This window comes from Syngnathus leptorhynchus, chromosome 15 (assembly GCF_054491065.1).
Source record: "Syngnathus leptorhynchus isolate UIUO chromosome 15, UIUO_Slep, whole genome shotgun sequence".
Taxonomy (NCBI): domain Eukaryota; kingdom Metazoa; phylum Chordata; class Actinopteri; order Syngnathiformes; family Syngnathidae; genus Syngnathus; species Syngnathus leptorhynchus.
Window position 1 is genome coordinate 4,703,793 of NC_141209.1, and position 20,926 is coordinate 4,724,718.

The 20,926-nt window shown below is 41.6% G+C and overlaps 2 protein-coding genes, 1 long non-coding RNA gene and 1 pseudogene across 5 annotated transcripts; 2 read left to right on the forward strand and 2 right to left on the reverse strand.

Annotated features, from left to right (window-relative positions):
- Window positions 1-1,048: 1,048 nt before the first annotated feature.
- Window positions 1,049-7,344, forward strand: LOC147045249 (synapse differentiation-inducing gene protein 1-like). Its single transcript, XM_085931509.1, has 4 exons — window positions 1,049-1,393; window positions 2,976-3,438; window positions 6,194-6,331; window positions 6,802-7,344. Exons 2-4 carry the CDS (start codon window positions 3,028-3,030, stop codon window positions 6,958-6,960), a joined length of 708 nt encoding a protein of 235 aa, XP_085787635.1. The 5' UTR covers window positions 1,049-1,393; window positions 2,976-3,027; the 3' UTR covers window positions 6,961-7,344.
- On the reverse strand, window positions 3,083-15,386 carry LOC147045250 (uncharacterized). Of its 2 annotated transcripts, none has more exons than XR_015068307.1 (3): window positions 15,040-15,386; window positions 12,874-12,966; window positions 3,083-3,427 (listed from the first exon to the last, which is right to left on the reverse strand). It is a non-coding gene; the product is annotated as an uncharacterized LOC147045250 (long non-coding RNA). The 2 variants fall into 2 exon arrangements; XR_015068306.1 differs by lacking the exon at window positions 3,083-3,427 and adding an exon at window positions 4,841-4,987.
- On the forward strand, window positions 9,769-11,700 carry LOC147045251 (uncharacterized; annotated as a pseudogene). The gene is made up of 3 exons (XR_015068305.1): window positions 9,769-9,930; window positions 10,229-10,338; window positions 10,531-11,700. The product of XR_015068305.1 is annotated as an uncharacterized LOC147045251 (transcript).
- A 127-nt stretch (window positions 15,387-15,513) lies between the features above and the next one.
- On the reverse strand, window positions 15,514-19,582 carry vsx2 (visual system homeobox 2). The gene is made up of 5 exons (XM_085931508.1): window positions 19,147-19,582; window positions 18,847-18,931; window positions 18,282-18,405; window positions 16,373-16,553; window positions 15,514-16,145 (listed from the first exon to the last, which is right to left on the reverse strand). Exons 1-5 carry the CDS (start codon window positions 19,580-19,582, stop codon window positions 15,742-15,744), a joined length of 1,230 nt encoding a protein of 409 aa, XP_085787634.1. The 3' UTR covers window positions 15,514-15,741.
- Window positions 19,583-20,926: the final 1,344 nt, after the last annotated feature.

Below are 20,926 nucleotides of genomic sequence, written 5' to 3' on the forward strand. Positions count from 1 at the left end.
TTCCACAACTGGTGTTAACATTCTTTACATGCAGCTCTCAAAGTCTGTTGAGAAGATGAAGGAGGAAGAGAAACTAAATGGTTGTGACCCCAAGCCCTCCAGCTCCTCTCCAGCCCTCGCTTCCAATATCCCCCGTCCCCCGAGGGAGCGGTATCCATCATGAAGACGGCGAGCGAGGCCGTTATGGCGCCTCGTATGGCGCAAGACGCGCCGGAGTAAAATGCAGCCCATGTTCCTGCCGTAAAATGTCCATCAGAGCCTTAATGCATCTCCTAGTGAAAGTGACAGAACCTCGCCTTTGCACATTATTAACTCCAGACGTTTTTATGAGCGTACAAGAGTGCTCTTCTGCATAAGATATGTGTCCACCTTAGTTTTTTTTGCCATCACATCACTCTCCCTGACTGTGGCCCTTTAAATACGATCATTATGTCATAATTATTCACTGGTGGAAGCCAAATAAATTAGGCTGACGGATTAATCTATTTTGCTACACATCTTGCGGGGCGATTTATAGGAACGTTATGTCAACTGTGTTTCCGGTGATAAACGGTGACGTGAAAGCATAAGAAGCTTGGCAGAGGATGCTGTAAAGGCATAACCAATTTGGCAGGCTCATGATAAATACATGAGATTTGTTTGAAATATTCATCAAATATGAACGAAGCGATACATTTATTAATTCTTTTTCTGTGTTATATTTACAGCCAGATTACAGGGATTTGAGTCATGTTAGAATAAACTGCAAGCTTTTTCTTGCTCACTTGCTTCATAAATGATTGGCCATGGATGAGTTTTGTCTTGAGCAAAAAAATGTCAAATTTAGCTCCAGAAAGTAGAAACTGTGTCCCACGATGGCTCCTGGGAGCTTCTACACTAAGAATAGAGTGCTTTGGTGAGACATCCTCGTTAATTGTTACATTATTTTCCAAGGAGTACATTCACCCCCACCCAACCTGTTCCACTAAGCACTGATCACCGATGCGTAAAACCGCATCCAACCCATGATGCAACAGCAAGGGAGGAACGACGGGCAAATCCGTGATCATCTTCAGTCGAGAGGTGACATCTTTGCGAGTCAGCAAGCTCCTACACTCAAGTCAGTCCACCCTAAATAGGTCGTGATCGAGATTCTTTTGGGACTCTCCGGTGGGCGTGCGTGCATGCGTGCGTGCGTAAAATGGAGCCGCGTGTGTGCGCGGCGCTACGCGGCACACTTGTGTCACACACCGACGGACAAACTTGCTTTTAACGAGTGAAAGCTGCAGCGTGCATGGCGGCTTCCCCCGAAACGATGATGTGAAGTCACGAGCGGGCGAGTCAGTTGCGCCAAGGAAGGAAGAAAAGAAAAGATGCTGCATGAGCGAAGCTGCGAGAGGACATTTAAACCAAGGTGAGCGACACTACTTGTGTTCAGATGATGGACAGGCTCGCTTTGTTGTTGTTGTTATTATTATTATTGCCTTTTGAACAGGTGTGTGACGTCATCTATAGTTTTATAAAGTGTGCATGCTTTCGATGAGAGAAAACAGGAGCTAAATGAACAAAATGGAAAATGACGATGGGAGAGACATGTATTATTCATAACAGAAGCGCACGCACCTGCTAAGTGCACATCTTATGGTGTTTTGATTCATTATTTGTGAATGTGGGATGGGCTTTTGTTATTTAATGTTGCGTGTCATGGAATTGTGTGTTATTTCCCCCAGATAAGCGAGTGCGCCTTGTGCGCGCGTGCATGCGTGCGCGTTCACAATCACACACTTGGTTTTTCCACATTATTCACGCGTGTCCAGGCGGAACATTTGTGTCTCGGCCTGGTTTTTGTGTGGAGCTCAGGGGCCACAAGCTTGGCAGCAAGTATGCCGTCACATATGAAGAACAGTGACAGATGCACTCATGTGCATTATAATCTATGTTTGTACTGATTTTTCTCTATAAATTGAATGTTTCCCATTCTAAAAAAAAAAAAAAAAAAATGTCATTCTGCACAATTGATGGAGTTACATCCATAACAACAATGCAAGCAATAAGGTGTTCACTGAGCTGAAGTCTCACAAAGTTTGCTGGCATCTCACGTGACATTATTCCAGGAAGTGGATACATTTCATCATTGATTAAATATATCCACCTTTCTCTCTTTAAGAGTCAGATTTACAAATATATAAACCCAAAAGGATAACTTCATTAATTGGCTTCTGGTCATTTCGTATCTCATTATACGCACGCGCAAACGCGTGCAGACAATTAGTGATCTTACCTTTATTTGGAGATGAAGTCCATGCGCCATAAAAGCTCCATTCCATTGTTGTAAAAGTCTTTTTCTTTCATTTTGGCCTGCATCTCATTAAGCTCTGATGCAATCACAGCAACTCCGTCACATACATAGCAACAGTTGACTTCACTTTTACCTTGATCGCGCAAAATAACAAAGAGCTGTACTTTGACACATCCGTTTTCTTGTCTACCTTTGCAAAAACAAATGGGGCAGCATTAATCACCTTTTGGCTCACATACGCCCCCCTTCAGTGCGGCATGCAGAATACCTGTGCAGGTTTTATGTCCTGTCAGCAATAATAAAATAATTTAAAAATATTCGAAATTAGTCATATATAAAGATCAAATAATATTCATTTTATGTTCTCTTTTTTTTTTTTATATACTTGTCATGATCTGCCTCACCTGTCTCTCCTGATATGTGAATATATGAATCATCATATATTATACTTGTGCAGCTCTGCTCATAAAAGTGAGTCAGCAGACCGAATTCAGCACCTGCAGAGGGGGGAGAATGGAAAAAACATTGAGCAGATGGTGATTTCATTGCACAGGATGGTAAAGTGTGTGCGCTGAATATTGACAAACAAGAATATTTATTTATCCATAGATCGCATTCGAAAATATATATGCTGAGGCATTTTCACATTTCCAACTTTTAGGATCAAGCCTTAATTTAAATGTTGATATCATTTCAGCTTCCAGACCGCCTAGCTCTGTTTGGACTGTAGCAGTGTAAGCCAGATCACAATGGAAAGCCTCAGTGAGCTCCAGAATCCTCTTCTGGATAAAAGCAGCAAGCGGCTAGTCCACGGTTACCATGGCGACTACCCAAGCCAGCAACAGCAGCACCAGGACGGCCTCATGGGCTACCTCTACAGCGGGAGCCATGACGAACACAAGTCTCAACAGTTCCTGGACGCCACCTCGCTGCATCTAGCGGTGGAGGCCTTCTACAAGCCTGATTTCATCCTGTGCAAGGATGACGTGAGCCTGCACAGCAAAGACTCCAAGAGCGAGAGCTTTGAGACCACCTTTACTGAGAACAAAGACGTGGCGCCGGGGGACGAGAAGCAGCTGGGCGGCACCCAAGGAGGGAAGGACGTGAAGATCCAGACGGTGTCGTATGAAGTGGAGGACGAGCAGGCTCCTGAGTATGAGGTCAGTCAAACAAAAAAAAAAGTTATCTTAAAAGCAAGAACAACATCTGACAGGAAGTAAAATGTCAAAAGTAAAATAAGTCCATGTTATTTTCCACCATCATTAGGGTGGAAGGAAAAAAAAACTAGAAATGTGTGAATTTTAAAGAGCATAAGTTCAAATGTAGAAAAGAAATGTCAGTTCCTAATGAGGCGATATAAATTTTCTGACGTTCATTGGCTGCTTTGGTGCAGCGGGATCGAAGAGCACTGTGTGCCGAGTCACTTAGTTCATTAACAATAACTTATAAGGGCTCAGCCATTTCCATGCGGGGTGGGGGAGCCATGGGGGATGTTTTGTCATTTACATTATTTTAACAACCTAAGAGACCAGCGGCACCATTCTCGCTCATTTGATATTCCCTTCTCCTCAGAAAGGTCATTTCACTGCCAGGCTTTTCAAGTTTGCTGTGGACTCACAGCGTTTTATAATTGTGATTCACATCGTCCGGGCGATTGTTCTTGGGAATGACTGGCACGCTCTTCAAAGAAAAGTCTGGAAAGCAAAGCAGCAAAGTCATTTCAGATGTGCTTGAAATCTCATTTCACCCGCAGACCCTGATCGGAGCGCTTTTTTTTTCTTTTTTTTTTTCGCTCTGGCTCACAGATAGAGAGATGCGGCGTTGCTACAAGTAATGCGGTTGGCGCTTTGTGTGCATTAAGAGTCCCTGGAGCAGGTGGCCGCTGGCTGAGGTTATTCCCTGTCAATTCAACCGAGTAAATCCCTCAGACCGAGTAAAAAGTCGCTTCTCCTACTGCTTCTGGTGTGTCCACTGACCTTTAGCTCCAGTGTGTGATAGAACCTAACCTGTGAAGTCAAAATGAATTCACCAACCAATGACTTACTGCATTTATAGTGCAGCTTGGAATAAAAATGACATCAGGTGTGAGCAAGCTTGTGTTCTCAAGGGTCACTCATTTTAAAAATAAATTGATGGGCAACACAAAAAAAAATAAAAAATACAAACCCAAACAATTCTTCAGAAAATGCTGATAAATATTCTCCAGATGTTCTCTATGGGGAGCGGTGGGATATGTGAAAACAAATTCTCTGGGAAAAAACACACGTTAGGGGGTGGAGACAGTGGCCCCGTGGCCACCCCTCTAGCTCCGCCAGTGGTCATCCATCTGACAATTTCATTTTTGATAGAATTCAACTATACTGGGTGACATTGTAGTTCAAATCCAGCCGAGAGTCCTGTGACCATGTTTTGCTAAGGATGACACGTGTCTCGACAAATAATAAACAAGCACAGCGGGTGTGTGTCTCCAGTCTGTGTCAGTGGCCTCAAAAGCAGCAAGTCACTCAAGAGTCCTTATCCGCTATAGCTCACCAGATAAAGGAAGATTAGGGCTACTGTGTGCCCACTGCTTTATTCATGGGGTGTCACATCATGGAGTGGTTATGAGCAGTCGCCGTGGTGATGGATCACAGCCGCCTGTCCAGGTGCAGCGTGTTCATAAAGCAGATAACGGGGAGACTCGTAATCTTGTCTTGGCACGGGGGGCAGCTGTTGGGAAACAAGTCCGGGTGATTTACTGCTGCACTTCACTGTCTAAATAAATACGACTCGTAGTCACAATGGAGGTTATTTATTGGGGAGTCTGGCGGCGATAGGATGTTTTAATTGGGAGGGGGCTAAAGGATATTTAAGGATGTCCACAATTGTTTTTATTTTTTTTCAATCACAAATAATTCTTCAGAACACGCAGATAAACATAGGGTAGGTTGGGTAATGTGGGAAAAAAATATTGGAAAATTAGAAAAAACCTAATAGTCAATTAATTATCTGGCTTGGTACTTGCATATTTGGGGGGGGGATTCACTGACCCCGTGGCCCCCCCACTAGCTCCGCCAGTGGTCAGTATTCTATTATGAATTAATTGTACCCTATACGAGGTTGCTTTATTCGACACTATAGTGTGAGCGTGCAGCATCCACAATGTTTTGCTCCCACCTTGACTGATGGCTGCAGGCAGTGGAACTAATGAAAGCTGCTCTCTACTTTCTACTGGTGCAATCTTGCAGCGTGTGCTCAGGACAGTTGAGCGAAGCAAGGGCTGCGGCTTCGTCAAAAGGTCACCCCGCCGTTCGCGTCATTTTGCTCGCCTGGCTCAGATCGATGTCTGTCTGTCACTAATTAGCCCCCACTGGGTCTTTGTTGAGGGTTGTGAGGTGTTGAGATGTATGTTAGCGACGGTGGAGGGGGTCACGCCGGAGAAGCAATTTAGCACCTAAATGGCACTGTCCTCGGGCTGTGTCCCTGTCACCTCGCAATGACGGAACAATCCGTTAATCCCGCTTTATCTGTCAGACAGCTCACGGTCTGTTGACAGGCTCCAAATCCACTCCGGTGGGCCAAGCACTTCCTGTGTCAGTGGTCCAGCGACGAGGGCAAGGGTACTCTGTCAATCAGCTCCGTGGCTTACTAATGTCTTCATATGTCTGTCAGTGAATGTTGCTAATTACAGTGTATCTTACCACACTGTATTATTTTCATAACAGCTATTTTGAGTGGGCGGGTAATTGTATTTATTAAAATTGCACGCTTGCTTCCTCCCACATTACCAAAACATGTTTGGCTCTTGAAAGACCGTAAATTAGACAAAGTTGCAAAGTGATGTACTTTAGTGGAGAAGTTGGCAGAAGAATTGGTATTTAAACAACTATATGTTTGTTTTATATAGTCATTCATCCTGTTCCTAATGTTTTGCAGAGTGACAGCTCCAGTGAGAGCGAGAGCGAAGACAACTTCCTGGTGCTTCCTCCTCGGGACTACCTGGGCCTGACTATCTTCTCCATGCTCTGCTGCTTCTGGCCTTTGGGCATTGTTGCCTTCTGCTACTCTCACAAGGTATAAAGTTGACCTGCGGCATGTAATTAGAGCCCGTTTTATTGTGTGTGTGTGTGTGTGTGTGTGTGTGTGTGTGTGTGTGTGTGTGTGTGTGTGTGTGTGTGTGTGTGTATAAAATTATATATACATAATTTCTGATAACTACTGATTAGTTGTGGCCATTAGTCAAAACTTTGCAAAGCACAGCGTACCATGACAGTTTCTCTTGGGATTACTACACACTGACAATTATAATGGAGGGTATATTTTTCATAGCTCAAAAAAAAAAAACACCCAAACAAGCCATTCGTCACTGTCAGAGCCATGACCTAATTGCTATGGCAACAAATGGCAGAGCGAGAGAGCGAGAGATTACTTATTTTCTCTCCGCTAACTGGGGCCCAAAACACCTACTCACGCACTCGTCGTTGATGATGACTAACTCTCCGAATTTTTTTTTGTCCTTTCTATTTTTTTTTTTTTTTTGTCAGACCGGCAAGGCCGTCGCTAAGGGAGACTTCTCCAGAGCGGGAATGAGCTCCAGGAGAGCCCTTTTCTTGGCTGCGCTTTCCATTACCATTGGCACGGGAATGTACGTGGGGGTGGTGGTGGCCCTCATCGCCTACCTGTCCAAGCCCGGACATGTATAACACTGACAATAGAAGCAGACAAATGGGAGGAGGAGAATGGACTTCATCACTCCCGTGGGCTGCTGGTTGTCAAAGCAGAATAAGAGGGAAGGAAGAACAAGAAATCATTTTAAGACTGTTTGGATTCTGTATGGATCTTGAATTTTGGGGATGGACTCTTCAAACAAGAAAGGAAACAGCCTCTCTATTCAGAAATATTTCCCTGCTTCATTTAGAATGAATGTATTCCCTCTCAATACAATCGCAGTGTCAAAGATTTCTTTTTCTATTGTCCAGATTGAGAAAATAAATGTAGATTGTCTTTGTGTAGACAAAAGCTGCTGAGCAGTGGTCACTAGGGATATTTGTGTTTATTCTGTATTGTCCACCAAATTAAATAAACAGTTTTGGCATGAGTAATAAATAAATGTTGCTTCTACAAATGTCCTTCATCTTCTCCTCGTGGTAATGAGTGCAGTCATTTGTATGGATGAGTCGCGCAGTCTTGTTTACACATTGAAAAAAAAAAAAAAGATGCACAATAAAAATATTCTGACCATAATATAATGCATTGTTATGCCACTCCGATAAAAATTGTGGTGGAAGGTCGAATATGATTATTTTTTGCTAAGACATTTGTTTTTACCCTTGTCTGAGGTTGTAAAACATTTTGGGTGTCCATCATGCTGATATTGTTTGCTATTGCAGGCGACACTGAGTCTCTTGGCATTCTTCACTGTCAGCGCTCGAGGTGACTTTTGCTGCCAAAGTGAAGAGAGCCTCGGGAAAAACGACTGCTCTCCGCAGTTAGAATGTCAGAATGCACTTTATTCCTTTCCGACACTTGGATTCAGCATTTGCATTTTTGCACCACCTGACTGGCAGTCACAAAGTTTGGCTTGGAAAACACAACATCAACTTGGGATAAGAATCCAAATATTTTCAGTAATTGGTTTCTAGAAAATACACATCCCCAAATTTACACTGTGAGTTTTAAACAGAACCTCAAATGAGTTTCCCAAATTTGATTGAATATCAATTAGGGAGAATATACTCAATTTCTCATTAAAAAACATTTTGATTGATATTTGTTGGAAGTTCTGAGATTCTGTTAATATGGTTATTCTTTTTTTTAATTTCATGTTTAATTCCTTAGCACCCGTTCTCACTGAAGTTTCATCTACATCAGGGGCGTAGCTAGAACTTTGTCAAATCGGGTGGCCAAGAGGGGCCCCCATTGGCCACCACATAGCTCCGCCCCACTATACAAACAATTAACCATCAAAATGTTAAACAAACCACAAAATGTCCTCATTGCAACATTGGCTAGCTTAATGCGAATTGTAGTATATCAAAACCTCAACCATAAAATGTCATCTCAATATTGGCTAGCATAATTCTAATAGGCTAAATCATGCAAAACCTGATGTACATAATTTCACGTACACAAAAATCTTAAAAGAATCTACGATATCTACAATACGGGGTGAAAACGATGAACCCCTGACAGCAGGGGAACGCTATCTCCTTTAAACTTTCGGCGAGGTCTAGTAGGCCTTAAAGAACAGCGCTGCTGGTCTCCGCTATGCTCATGTTGTCGTCTCTCCAAACAAGCGTGAAATGTGACTCGATGGGGGGGCGAGAATAGCGCTGTCATCAGCGAGAGCTCGACGCGGGCGCTGGAGTGGGCTCGCTCGCCCAGCGAACGCCACGTGTTTTCTCTCCCTCGGCGTTGGGGATTCAGGAGGAGGCTTCACCCACGCCTGCTAGGCTACTTCTATTAGTCATCCACCCCCGAGTGGACACAACGCTTGCAATTGCGCAGTCAGATCGCAACCTCGACAAATATACAACAGCGGGACTTAAATCCCAGTAGGAGATTCCAGAGTTGAAAATATCATCATCTCTTTTGCAGTCAGTTCTGCAGAGGTCAAGTCAAATATGTGTCAAAGGTCAAGTCGCAAGTATTGCTCTTCAAATTTCAAGCGGGTCCCCGAGAAAAAGAAGTTGTTTGCATCTTTCAGAAATTTTCGCCAACTTACTCAACATCTTACTAATGTGACACCAAATGAGACACCTTGATAATGGGCAGAAGAGGGATACGGTGATTTATGCGTTGAGGTGAAGTTGATAAAGAGAAAAAAAAGCACACATTGGAAAGAGGAAATGAGATTAGCGCCCAGCGCTACATTTATAACAAATACACTGCTGTTGACGCTTCGCTCGTCGGAAGACATTCCTTCGATTCCTATCGCTCCTCAAATGAAACACCTGTCCGCCGGCCCGGGTACAACACACGCGTAAACAATACTAAAACGGGGGAAAAAAACCCAACATAAAAATGCCTGCCTCCATACAGCATACAATCTTTCAAATTAGAATCCCTCATTTAATCCAGTAGATAACACATCCTCACATGCTGTTTGAAGCTCATCCGGAGATTATTCGCTCACTCGCACGCAGATACATTTAATGTATATTTGATTATTCCAGGGAGACTTTCTAGGTCAGCACCAGTGAGTCCACTAGCAATGAATAGAGGATCTAAAATTTAAAAAAACTTGCTCAGCATACATCTCACCAGAGTCAAATACATATGTTGTTAAAGACTCTTTGTAATGATGTAGTTGCCTTGGGACTCTGTAATGGAAGACTTGGAATATTTTGATCCAGTCCACAATATTGTGCTTAAGATGAATGGAGAGTATAAATTGGATAAATTGGTCACCCTAATTAAAATCTATTTGAGGTTTTTTTTTCTTAAACCTGCACAAAAAAATGTTTCTTATTGTACGCAATGTTGGTTTGTTTGCTGGGCAACAACAATAAACGTCCCACTGTGTTTCGCTAGAGGGCGTCCAGGAGTCCGGGACAGCTGTCAAATGACGTAACAGGAAGTAAAGCGCAAAATCGTGCACCGTGTAAGCACTCAAACAAACGTCTATGGTAAATCTGAAACATTAGCAATATTTGAACTGCCACGACAAACACGTAAGTTACGACTGTGGACCTAAGTTATCATGTTAGCACCTTTATATGTAGCACTGCTTGGTTGCGGTACAGAAGGGCGGTCCGCTTTCATTAGCATGGTAGCTACCACCGCATGGTGCTAACGTTATGATCTTGATTATTGGCATTATTGTTGAAATACGACTGGCTTTTGTCAAGTAGCTGCCAAGGCTACTCTGTGCAACGTCCTCGACGAATGTTGGATCTCAAATGAGCCGTTGTCACATGCTAATTGTGCATTTGTTTGCAAAACATCAATAAACAAATGTTGTGATTGCAGTGTGAAAATGTTTGCAAGGACTACAGCAAAGTACGGGGAGGAAGAGGACCGTAGTCGTCGACAACTGCAAGATCTTTGGCTGCAGCCTTATGTTGTGTTACACAGAGTTGGTTAGTACTTGCTTAGGAAAGAACTATTTTCTATTATGAACCCTCTTCTAGTGTTTATTTTGAGTAGAACACTATCAAAACTATGTGTGATAGGTAGATTGAATAAGTCCTTGTATACTTTCACTTTTTCTTCAACTGTAACTTTCATTGTTAATATACATTGATATGATGTGTGTTTCTCTTGGATTGCAGACATTGGTGAAGCTATTGGTCCTAAGCAGCAGGCGCCAGAGTGCACTCGCATTAAAGAAGAAGAAATGACGCAGGCGTTTCTTTGCACCATGAAAGAGGAGGGCGAGCCGGAGCGGCCATGCATTAAAGAGGAGGGAGAAGAGTCCTGCAACATTAAAAAGGAGGAAGAGGATTCGAAGAGTTTCGATGAGGGTCAACATGAGGTGAGCAAAAGGGCGGAGCCTCCAAGCTGCAGCTCAAGTCAACAAATGATCAGAGAAGGTGATGGAGACCACTGTGGAGGATCACAAGCAGCTTCACCATCAGATAGTGATGACATGTCATCACATGCGTCTGCTAATGATGATGAGGAGGAGAAGTCTCAAAAGAAACGTAAGCGACACATGAGAATGCACGCAAGAAAGAAACACTTTTCCTGCTCAGATTGTGGCCAAATATTCTCTCAGAAGGGAAATTTGAATTTGCACGAAAGAATCCACACTGGCGAGAAACCTTTTTCATGTTCAATTTGTGGCCAAAGATTTTCAGTGAAGGGAAACTTACAAAGGCATACAAAAATCCACACTGGCGAGAAACCTTTTTCATGCTCATTTTGTGGCCGAAAATTCTCTCTGAAGCATAACTTAAAAATTCATACAACAATCCACACTGGCGAGAAACCTTTTTCATGCTCATTTTGTGGCCGAAAATTCTCTCTGAAGCATAACTTAAAAATTCATACAACAATCCACACTGGTGAGAAACCTTTTTCATGCTCACTTTGTGGCCAGAAATTCTGCCAAAGCGGACAATTACAATTGCACACAAGAAACCACACTGGAGAGAAACCTTTTTCATGCTCAGATTGTGGCCAAATATTTTCTCAGAAGGGAAATTTGAATTTGCACAAAAGAATCCACACTAGAGAGAAACTTTTTTCATGCTCAGATTGTGGCCAAATATTCTCTCAGAAGGGAAATTTGAATTTGCACAAAAGAATTCACACTGGCGAGAAACCTTTTTCATGCTCAGTTTGTGGCCATAAATTCTCTCTGAAGCATCACTTACAAATTCATACAAGAATCCACACTGGTGAGAAACCTTTTTCATGCTCACTTTGTGGCCGAAAATTCTCTCTGAAGCATAACTTAAAAATTCATACAAGAATCCACACTGGTGAGAAACTTTTTTCATGCTCAGATTGTGGCCAATTATTCTCTCAGAAGGGAAATTTGAATTTGCACAAAAGAGTTCACACTGGCGAGAAACCTTTTTCATGCTCAGTTTGTGGCCATAAATTCTCTCTGAAGCAAAACTTACAAATTCATACAAGAATCCACACTGGTGAGAAACCTTTTTCATGCTCACTTTGTGGCCAAAAATTCTGCCAAAGCGGACAATTACAATTGCACACAAGAAACCACACTGGCGAGAAACCTTTTTCATGCTCAGTTTGTGGCCATAAATTCTCTCTGAAGCATAACTTACAAATTCATACAAGAATCCACACTGGTGAGAAACCTTTTTCATGCTCACTTTGTGGCCAAAAATTCTGCCAAAGCGGACAATTACAATTGCACACAAGAAACCACACTGGAGAGAAACTATTTTCATGCTCAATTTGTGGCCAAAGATTTTCAGTGAAGGAAAACTTAAAAATGCATACAAGAAGCCACACTGGCGAGAAACCTTATTCATGTTCAGTTTGTGGCAAAAGATTTTCAATGAAGGGAAGCTTAAAAAGGCACACAAGAATCCACACTGGCGAGAAACCTTATTCATGTTCAGTTTGTGGCAAAAGATTTTCAGTGAAGGGAAACTTAAAAAGGCACATAAGAAACCACACTGGCAAGAACCCTGCTGCCTCCTCAGTCACTTGCTAAGGAGTCTCTATTGAGAATTCCGAGTGTTTGAGCAGACTTCATGAGAGTTTGCATCAATGATAATTCTATTTATTTACCTTTTGATTGGGATGCTGAACTCTTTCTTTGTCACAGTTTGTATTGTTGTCGTAATAAATTAGAGAATGTAGTTAACTGCCCTTGAGATGATGATAGTTTTGTATTTTTAACTTCATTGATTTTGTATTTATTTGAACTGTAATTAGTTTTCATTCATATTCAGGGCAAGTTGCTGAGTTTTTGTTACTGTTAAGGGTTTTGTTTTGTTCAGCTTTTCTTGTTCATGTTAAGGTCTTTCAAATTGTCAAAGTGACATCTTCTCACAAATACAAAATGCCAGCTGTTTATTTGTTCTATGGGATCATGCCAAATGAAGTTTGCCTTGGTTGGAAGATCGTTTTGTGTCGATTAAACACGTACACTCCCAATTTGATTCGTTTTTACAGTTTTTGTGGACTATTACCTGATGATGAAGTGTTCCTCCAGTTCAGTGAGCCACAGTTTCTCCACGGCCGCCATTAATTCATATAGAGCAGACAGTCTCATCTCTGCAGGCCTGATTACACATGACAAAAAATGATCAAAACATTACATCATGTTTTTTTCAAAACATATCCATTGTCCCTCCTATTCAGGTATGTGTAAATCCATTTCAAGGTATCCATTAGGTTGTGAAAAGTAAATCAACTCTATAAAGTGTAAAAATCTTAAACTTTGGTAAAAAAACAAAACATTTTTTGTTTGAAAAATTACGGAATAGCTAGACTTTTTAATTAGCAAAAAAAAAAAAGCCCATGTATAATCAGGCTTTTTTTTTTTTTTAGTAAAAAACAAAAAATCACCACGACCATACAGTTGGCTTATGCATTCTTTTCGGTTAAAACTAGAGCGACATTGCCCTCGTGTGGTTGATTATTGTACTGCATGTCAACCTATTCAGTATTGATACAGAAAAAAAGAATACAAAAAAACACTTAAAGTGACTCAATAGCGATATTGATCTATAAAAAAATGACAAACTGCTTCATAATAATAATAATCATAATAACAATGATTATATTAATTAACGAATAAATAAAACATCTGCAACATCTCCGTATGACCAGTAGATGGCAATATAAGACCACTTTTGCGCACTCTCACGTCAACCTGACCAACAGAACGTCTCTATTTTGCTGAGACTCTCGCTGAGGGGTTTCCCAAAGTGAGCTGCATGCGCTCGCTAATCTCACCAATGTCAATCAAATTGCTCCAAGGGAAATTGAATGTTAATATTGCATTAGTGAAAATCTTCCCATAAACCCTCCGCCTGATCTCACTTTGCATGGATTGAGATGATCTTGCGGTGGTCTTTTTACAAAACATACAGCGTTTAGGCCCACTGTGTGAATGACCTCATGGCTTCCAGTGTAAACAGCTGGATCTTCCACAAATCTGATCTATCATAACCTCTTCCTCTTTCTCTCTCTCAGGGGATTAAATAGATTTGCACTTAGAGGACTAATCCTCATTGAGTTGCATGTCTTGGCCTCAATAGATGAATTGGGATGGAGCCTTGCAGATGAGGACTGAAAGTATGTTGTTGTTGGTTGAGTGGTGCCCATTGCTTGAAATGTGATCTCAATCCTGCAGATAAATCAGCGTGAATTTTTAAAATACATTAAAAGTAACTGGGTTTAGTCTACAATGAATAATATTATAAATATATGTTCAACTATGAAACATTGGAAATGTACATTTTAAAAATCTAGTTTTCCTGCATTTTTAATGCTATTTTGTAAGGGGCAATGCTACCATGTCCATTTTTGGAAAAATGTTTTATTTAATTTGTACAGAATGATCCATGTGTATACTTGTATTCCAAAATTTGTCATTTCCAGGGTCATCACGATAGATCATTCTCTCAGAGACTAAATTTTCCACTCAGAGGAGTCACTAAATAAACAAACTTGAACAAAAAGTCCCACGAGCTTCATAAAGTGGCCTTCAGGTAGCTTGATAGAAAAAACATTTTTGAGCAGACAAGAGCAGTGTGAAGTCAAGCTGTCATTCTTTGGATGTAGAAAAAAAAGAGGATGCGTGAGCGGCTTAAATGTTGGCTGTTAAAGTGATTTCAAATCAGACATTCTCTGCTTTCGCTCTCGTTGCCCAACCCCTCCCACTCTCCTCCAATTTCATCTGAAATTGAAGGCTCTCAACTGCGACGGATTATAGGAGCTAACCCCGGCATGCAAGGGGGCGGGGGTGAGGGGGCTGTGCTAATGAGGCAAGCCAACAGAGCATCAACAAGTAGCTTCTGCACTGAGGAGACGATTTGCAGTGTCAGACCAGTTGAGCCGGAAGAAGAGTTTGATGACAAACACCGGAAAATCACATTTATTAATAAAAAGATGTTTGTTTTCTTTTGGATGTTTTTGTGAATGATACATTATTTTGGATGTGAAAGTATTCAAAATTGTATCATGGAATATATCAGTTACATACAGCAGTGGTTCTCAAACTGAAGGTCCAGGAACTGCAGTGACGTTCAGAATCAGATTTATAAATATATAAATCCTTAGCTTAATTGAATCAATGATATAATTGGCTACTGGTTATTTCACATTTCATCAGCAGTTTGTGGTCTTACCTTTGTTTGTAGATTTGATAATTAAGCTTGGAATGTCATCACAGCTCCGTCATACTAGTTTTTCCCACAACAGCTGAATTTCTCCAAGACATACAGCAGGGGCGCGTCTATCATCAATTACGTCATCACATCCCCAAAACGCTTCCTTCTCTTCCCAGTCCAATTCACTTTTAGCTACATAGCGCAAAAAAAAAAGAAGCTTTATTTGTGACAGCCGGTGTCTCCACTACCTCGACGGCATTTTTTTTTTTTTTTTTTTTAATGGGGCAGCACCCGTTGGCTCACGTACGCCCCCTTCAGTGTGGTAGAGTACCTGTAACCTGCAACCTGTACCTACTGCGGCTTTATGTCCTATCAGCAAAACAAAGCGTTTCACCTTTACTGTAACAATGGGATCAGCAAAAAAAAAAAAAAAAAAAAAAAAGGGCTTCTTGGTGTCAATATTATGAAGGTATCCTTTTTTTTTCCCCCCCTGGACCCCAAAGATTTGAGAACCCCTGATATACAGCAGAACACAGAACAACAATAAATTTTTTCTCCTTATGAGCGTATCGTTGGCGGGATGGTTTGCATTGAAAATGTAAAACCCCCCAAAAAGTGCGTCTGCATCTTCTGTATCGCAGCGAATCATCCTCATGAGAGTCCAGACGTAGGCTGCTTGAGAAGAGCCGATGAGAGGTTCAGCGCCCTGCATTCAGTCTCTTAAGGGCTGCGCGCCTCCTCGGCAGGACTCGAAGGAACCCCGGACTTCTCCCGCTGGTCCTCATCCGGTCGGTCGTGACAAACCGTCCCGAGCACTTTGGCACTGTGCTCCTGTGCTTTGGCCCTAAGGGCAGCGATGCTGTTCTCTCTCAGTTCTTCTTTCGAAATGACTGACTCGCCCTTCGACCTCCTCTCCTCTGCCTCAGAGTCTTCGGCCCTCTGAGAGCCGGGTCGCGGCGGCTGAGGCGGCTGAGGCTGCTGAGGCTGCGGCGGCGGCTCGTCACAATTGGCAGCCGCCGGCTGAGGGGGCGCCGGGCTCTCCATGGACTTTTTGTGCATCCCTGCAAAGAGTTGCGGGCATTCAGATTTAGAATAGCGCCTGCTGATTGGTAAGCCATCTTGAACTGAAAACAGCAAGCAAAGAAGGTTCTGGTTTAGAATTGAATGTTGCAAAAGCAAGTGAAGGAACAAGGTTGGAAGATGAACGTGACATGAAGAAGGAAAGAAGGAAGGACAAAAGGAAAAGAAGCATTGCTAAAAGGATACAAGTAAATGATCAATATTGAGCAAGGATGGGGTTGTTGACCAAAAATGAATGAGGAAGAGGATGATAACGAGGAAGGTGGCCCACCTAACAACCAAGGCGCACAGGACTCCATGATGCCATCCTTCGCTGATTTGAGGATGGACTCCGGCAGAGGGATGGAATGCCGGACCATGGCCCCGTAGAGGCCGTACTCGGCCATGACGGTGCTGCGACCCCAGCACTTCTCTCTTTTCCTCCACTTGGCTCTACGGTTCTGAAACCACACCTGTGACGACATAACACGCTTCTTTACTATCGCGGCTGATTCTACTGAATCATGAATGGTGACTTGTCTCTGAATCACTATGGAAACAGATATGGAATTTATTTACAGTGACATTTTACATTTTTTTTTGTCTATAATGACATTTTGGGTGTCATAATTGTCATAATAATTCATATGTCCAAATGGGTCAATTTACAGTCCAAGTTGTGACATTTTTGTTTAGACTTGGGGTTATGGACAGATTTTTTTTTCTCATGTCAAATATGAAAACAAATGAAGATTTTTTTATTTATTTTTTCCAATGGACGTGCCTCCATAAAGTTTGTGGGAACACTTCCTTATCCGATGACGTCTAAGGTCAGCCCCGGATGTCAAAGGGAGCTGCGAAAAGAAGCAGCTACTCTGGGGCATACCGCCGTCTGATTGAAAAATAAGTTAATTTCAGTCCCGATCAATGGCGGCCAGGCGGACAAATATCACGGGAAATTAAACTAGCGGGACTCGGGGGTGCAATGCTATTGACCCGCGATAATAAATTCAATGTAGTTATTTCATTTGAGCTCAGCCCCCCCCCCCTTCCCCCCCATGCACAGCAGTAGCCCCGGAGACGGTCTCATTAACTAATTACACTCAATGAGCAAAAATTGGGTGTTCATTTTTCTTTAGCAGAAGAGCCAGCTTGATCCTATTTATTTATTTCTTTATGTTTATTTATCCATCCTTTTGCATGAGGGATTATTTATTGGGGAGATGTTTTGCGGCCTTAATGAGAAACGAGATTAAAAGGCGGGTTTGTGCAGGCAGATGAATGGTGTGGGGTCACGGCGCAATCTTCTCCCGCCTTGATCGCTTGATTAGGTCGTTAGTGTCTGCTTCCACACAACAAATTGTTTCACTTTCCAAGTGAGCCTGATGAAAAACGATGTGTCCCGGCCAGGGGGAAGGCATCACTCAGAACCTCGGAAAGATGAGCAAAATGCAAGGTGCACACACGGGGAACGGGAATTTTCATTATTATGGTTCTTCTCTCTATGTGCCGAAATATTAGGAACAACTGATGACAAGTAGTTTACATTCCAACCATAATAAAACATTAATTGGCCATAGTATCAATCCAAAATGAGTATTGGATTTTAAAATGTAGATTTTATGCAATGACCTTGTTTTATTGTAATTCATGTCAGGAAATAGGCAAAAATATTGCTCATTGTTTAAGAGCAGATGTATTATTTTTATTCAACAGAAAAATCTGCTTTCATGTGGAATAAAAAAAAAATCTGAGACTATCTACTATTGGGAAGCCTAAATTCTGGGGGTTTGAACATTTTTAAATTCAACAGGGGCTTGAAACAAATTGATGAGCAAAAATAATTAATACATTTTTAGAACGATTAGTTGATTAATTGACGCACCTTTAATGCAAAATATATATATATATATATATATATATATATATATATGCATACTTAATCTACAAAGGCCTTCACACAAGAGTACACTATAGAGTTTTATGGCAAATGATGTGAATTAATGTTCAAAATACATCAACAGGCGACTTAAATTCATTTAGGCCTGACCTACAGCTTTTTAAAACATCTGTAAATTAGCTCAAAATAAAAGATATAAAGGGAGATTTATTTGAAACTTGGTGCATATAATATCCGAATAGGCCTGTATCTGTGTGTGTGTGTGTGTGTGTGTGTGTGTGTGTGTTTTTGTGTGTCTGACCTGTATTCTGTCTTCAGGTAATTCAGTTTTCATGGCCAACATCTCTCGTGCGTACACATCCGGGTAATGAGCCTCATTAAAGGCCTTCTCCAGCTCCTCCAGCTGGTACGAGGTGAATATGGTCCTGTTTGGACAAGTCCATCAAATATTACCCACGCTCAATTCATGCACAAAGCCATCCCATTCCCTTTTTTTTTTTTTAGAATATTGGATTTGATTTATTTTATGGAAATATATTAAAATATTGTATATGGAAAACATGCAGGTGTTTTTTTCTCAAATGTGTAATAGACATGACAAAATAAAGATAAAAACTAATCATAAGAGGCACAATATGACTCCTGACTATCCAGTGTTTATTAATATAGCCAAAATCACATTTAACATACTGTTGTTTTTTCGTTTCCTATTTTTTTTAGATTTTTTTTATTGCACAAGAAAGGCAAAAGATTTAGCCTGTTTAAAAACAATACCGAATTTAACAACGTGGTACCGTCAGAAACTATCAATACATTTGAATTCTTTTTTTTAGAGCACAGATTTTAATTCTGAAATCATGACTAACCTGTGACGTCTTTTCTTGCGTTTCTTGCTCTGAGCTATTGAAGATTTGGGCAGTTTTCTTTCACTGGAAGATAAATCCTCAGAGTCTGGACAAGGAAAATATTACATTAAATAACATTTTGGGTTTTTTAAAATTACGTGAGAAAAATAGTAGACTTTTCACATTTAAATTTAACACCGCACTCAATTAAAAACACACGAATACCGGATGTTGGATTGTCATATAGGAGAAAAATGCGTTTGTTTTTTTTCTTAAGACATTTAAACTGATTTCCTGCAAAATAAAAAAAAAGATGCTGACCAGAGCTTGCAGACTGCCCGGCGTCCACCCGCCCTGCAAAGGTTGTGTTGTGCGGCCGCAGGCGAACATCCTGCGGCTCCAGCACACTCTCCAAAAACGCTGGTTGACGGTAAAACGCCGGAATCCCACCGGGGCCGATTAATCCCATCCCGACACCCACACCGGCGTGGCCCAGCATGGACCTGGCCGCGATGAGATGCGCCCCTGCCGGCAATGAGCTCAGCGGGTTCCTGGGGGCCGCGGACGGCTCCTTGTTGAGCCCCAGGATCTCCTGGATGCCGAATCCCGTGCACCTGCTTGGCGGGTGGATCACGGTGGTCTTGGCTGGCTGCTGCTGGTTGTTAACGCTGCTGCCTCCATTTGAACCCAGAGGAGTTCTTCTCGTCTCCACGGGGTTCAAAGTTGCAGATAACACCGCGCCTTGTTTGCCCGTCATGGTGGCTTGGCTTCGACAAGGTTGTTTTTTTTGTCCTTTTTTTTTTTTAGTGGATGTAACAGGCTGCTCCCCAGTGCATGGTCCTCTGTTGCACAAGTGCATGCGGGGGCTTCTTTACAAAATGGTCCCTTTATCCAACAGGTCCATCCCGACGAGAGGCAGGACCCAGCAGCCAATCAGCAGCGAGGATTCAGGATTCCTGTGGATCATCATCGATGCATTTAGACAGACGCTTTTTTCCCCTCACCCTCATAAAATGTTAGGACTAAAGAAACACAGAGTAGTTTACGACAAATCATTTCAAATTAGGTGCATTTGAACATCATGTTTTCACGTGGGGGGCGGGCGGCGGATTACAAATCCTCACCAAAATGCGCGCCCATAACATGTTTTTTTTTTTCTTTTTTTCTTCTGCAGCTCATCGACGCATAATTGATCTCCAGATGTTGCGTGCGTGGCTCTGTGCGTTGGGGCTTCATCGCATGCAAATCATCAAAGGCCCTAAAAAAACAACAACGACGTGGAGCCAGCGCTTTCTGGGGGCATCCGTGGACCCAGCATCGCGTCCCTAATCCCGCAGCAACACTTTCAAGGGCAGTTTGAAAAAAGAAAGGCTGAGTGCACATAAAATTGGCTGAAAATTGGCCAAGTAACATTAAAATAATGATAGAACCATAATAATGATGATAATAATGATAATAATATAACAATAATAATACTTACCGTTCACATAGAAGGATATTCACAAAGAAATTGATGAAAATATATTGAGGGGATTAGGTCAAAGATTTCGGCCTTAATCATTTATATCATTACGGACGTGCAGGAATGTGAATGCAATCAAATCTGTACATAAATTCATATATAATGACATTTATAAATAAATGTATCAATTATGAAAACTCATCATGCCATACCTCTTATTTGATTTTGGTCCAAATATTTCTTAATATCAAAATACACATGCAATAAAAAAATGCTCATTATATATGAAACAATAATTAGTTTTGTTAGGCACTTTTTTTTTCATAAATGGCTCTTTGACCTTTGTAAAATAATTAAATAAACTGAAACAGCCTGTGATGGCTAAAGTGCTATGCCCACCTACTTCTACTATTAATAATAGTAATAAAGATAGTCATAATATCAATAGACAATACATGTATTAAACATGTCCATGAATGTGTTTTGACTTACTTGGCAGTGACAAGCACACGTCAATGCTTTGTTGGGCAGAGCAGCCTATACTGTTGAGAATTAAAAGCGCATTTAAATGCATGGCACAGTATTTATTTACTATAATACTGACCTCAGGTGCTCCAGTCAGTTGGCATCCTTTGCATA

Coding starts and splice junctions, on each gene's coding strand:
- LOC147045249 (XM_085931509.1), top strand. CDS start 3,028: ATGGAAAGCCTCAGTGAGCTCCAGAATCCTCTTCTGGATAAAAGCAGC. Junction 3,439..6,193: donor AGCAGGCTCCTGAGTATGAG/GTCAGTCAAACA, acceptor AATGTTTTGCAG/AGTGACAGCTCCAGTGAGAG. Junction 6,332..6,801: donor CCTTCTGCTACTCTCACAAG/GTATAAAGTTGA, acceptor TTTTTTTGTCAG/ACCGGCAAGGCCGTCGCTAA.
- vsx2 (XM_085931508.1), bottom strand. CDS start 19,582: ATGACGGGCAAACAAGGCGCGGTGTTATCTGCAACTTTGAACCCCGTG. Junction 18,406..18,846: donor CGCAAGAAAAGACGTCACAG/GTTAGTCATGAT, acceptor TTGTCCAAACAG/GACCATATTCACCTCGTACC. Junction 16,554..18,281: donor TACCTGAAGACAGAATACAG/GTCAGACACACA, acceptor ATGTCGTCACAG/GTGTGGTTTCAGAACCGTAG.